The sequence below is a fragment of the Morus notabilis genome, unplaced genomic scaffold (assembly GCF_000414095.1).
Source record: "Morus notabilis unplaced genomic scaffold, ASM41409v2 Scaffold2027, whole genome shotgun sequence".
Classification (NCBI taxonomy): domain Eukaryota; kingdom Viridiplantae; phylum Streptophyta; class Magnoliopsida; order Rosales; family Moraceae; genus Morus; species Morus notabilis.
This window is the reverse complement of record NW_010359609.1, coordinates 1,194-3,675: the sequence shown is the minus strand read 5'-3', so window position 1 is coordinate 3,675 and position 2,482 is coordinate 1,194. Positions and strand designations below refer to the sequence as shown.

Genomic DNA, 2,482 nt, shown 5'->3' with positions numbered 1-2,482 from the left:
TTGCACCCAAATCACACAAGGCTTTACCAAAATAAGTGTTGCCAATCGAGCATGGAATTGTGAAACTCCCTGGGTCCGTCAATTTAGGTGGTAAGGTGCTTTGAGAAATCAGCCCGCACTCTTTTGTAAGTGCCATTTTCTTGAACTCACCCAAACGCCTCCTTTTGGAAAGAATTTCTTTCATAAATTTTACATAATTTGGCATTTGCTCAAGAGCTTCAACTAATGGGATATTGATATGAAGTTGTTTCAGCACGTCAAGAAACTTCCCAAACTGTTGGTCCTGTTGTTTCTTCTGAAATCTTTGAGGAAAGGGCGGTGGTGGTCTGTTCTGGCACGTTCCTGTGACTTCTTGCTGCTGTTGCGTTGCTACAGCAACACTAGTTTCTACCTCATCTTGACTTTGTACAGGGTTCATGTGGCCATCCTGCCTTTCTTCCTTTTGGATCGAAGAGGGCTCTCCATCCAGCTCGTTTTTCCCTTGTGGCTGCTCCAGTGCTTTCCCACTTCTCAATAAAATTGCATTACAGTGATCTTTGCCATCCCGCCTAGGATTTTCTGTATTGCTTGGGAGAGTTCCCTGTGGACGATTAGTCAAAGCATTTGCAAGTTGCCCAATTTGAGTTTCCAAGCTTCTCAAGGTTGAATCATAGCTCTGCATCTTAGCCTCGTTCTTCGTTATATATTCCTTAAAGAAATTCTCCATGGAATTTGAACTTTCACCGGCTTGAATCCGCATTGGCTGAGCTGGTTGTGCTAAACCCGGCTACTGAGCTGGTCTATTATACTGAGGAGCACCACTAGGACCTGCTCCTTGATTACTCCAAGAGAAATTGGGATGTTGTTTCCATCCTTGGTTGTGTTGATGGTTGTAAGCATTGTTGCGGCTGTAGTTACTCACATAACAAACTGAAGCGGGATTCAACGGACATTCCTCAAATAGGTGTCCCTCCCCACAATATACACAAGAGATTGTAAGGGCCTGGACAGAATTCACTCTAGTTGAAGTGTTCATAGTTTTTATCATGTTAGTCAAATTTGACACTTGAGCCAAAAGAGCAGTGATTGCATCCACTTTAAGAACTCCCGGTGTTTTCCTTGTGGGTGGTCTCTCGGTTGGCCATTGATAATGATTCGTGGCCATCCTCTCCAGAATCTCATTGGCCTCATTGTAAGATTTGGCCAAAAGAGCACCATTAGCTGCGGCATCAACCATTACTCTGGTTGGCTCATTGAGACCATTGTAAAAAGTCTCCATTTGAATCCAATGGGGAATACCATGTAATGGACACTTTCTGAGCAGTTCCTTAAACCTCTCCCATGCCGCATAGACTAACTCTCCATCGCCTTGATGAAAAGAGGTAATGTCATTTCTCAGCTTGGCGTTCTTTGTCGGAGGGAAATACTTCATAAGAAACTTTTCAGCCATATCACTCCACGTTGCAATGGAATCAGCAGGTAAGCTATTAAACCAAGCTCTAGCACGATCCCTCAAAGAGAAAGGGAAAAGTGTTAACCTTAACGTTTCTAGACGAACTCCCGGTAGCTTGAATATGTCGCTAACTTCCATGAATAACCTCAAATGTTGATGAGGATCGTCTGTCGCCATAACGCTGAATTGTCCCACGGTTTGTAGCATTTGAAACATGACCGGTTTAAGTTCAAAGTGTGGGGCCTGGATGTTTGGCCGAACAATCACAGGATTTAGTCCATTAAGAACTGGGACTGTAAAATCTCTGATTGCTCGATCACGGTCATCAACCACAAACGGTCTTGGGGTTGGTTCAAGAGCATTAAGCTGCTGCCCCTGATTCAGTAAGATCCCCTGAGCGTCTTCCTCGGCCATTTCTTGTACGTGAGCAAATCCTCACTGCTCCCTTCTTCTCCTTCTCAAAGTCCTTTCAATTTCTGGGTCAAGAAGGAATAACTCAGGTTCTTGCATACAAGATGTTCCAAAGACCTGCTAAAAATCAGAAACTCTGATGAAAATGAACAAAAATACTTGAATAGTAAATTACTTTAACAATAAGATTCAAATAAGACAGAATCCCCAGCAACGGCGCCAAAAACTTGTTGCCTATGATTGTGGATCTAGAATCTCGCAAGTGCACGAGTCAACAAGTAGTAAAATGATTAATAACCAAGTATCGTCCCACAGGGATTGTAGGTTTTGAAATCAAATTGTTAAGTTAATTCTATCCAAGTTTTTAAACAAAGACTAAAAGTGATTTTTAAGGTGCTAAAACTAATGATAATCTGACTGTAAATAAATGAACAACAAAAACAAAACTAATTAATAACAAGTATTAGAATTGGCCAATATCACTGTTCGCGGCTTAAAATTATTAAACTGTCTTTTATCACGCTGCGCGTTGCTGCAACAATGGACAGCAATGAAAACTTCTAGTTAACCAGATTCAACTAAACCAGGGACTTTCCAATCCGCCGTCTACTAATCTTAAAGCTAAATCTCACAAATCCC

General features: G+C 41.9%; 1 protein-coding gene and 1 non-coding gene across 2 annotated transcripts; one reads left to right on the top strand and one right to left on the bottom strand.

Annotated features, from left to right (window-relative positions):
• Nucleotides 1-766: 766 nt before the first annotated feature.
• On the bottom strand, nucleotides 767-1,846 carry LOC112090963. Its single transcript, XM_024163520.1, has one exon. It carries the CDS (start codon nucleotides 1,844-1,846, stop codon nucleotides 767-769), a length of 1,080 nt encoding a protein of 359 aa, XP_024019288.1.
• Nucleotides 1,275-1,381, top strand: LOC112090964. Its single transcript, XR_002901921.1, has one exon. It is a non-coding gene; the product is annotated as a small nucleolar RNA R71 (small nucleolar RNA).
• Nucleotides 1,847-2,482: the final 636 nt, after the last annotated feature.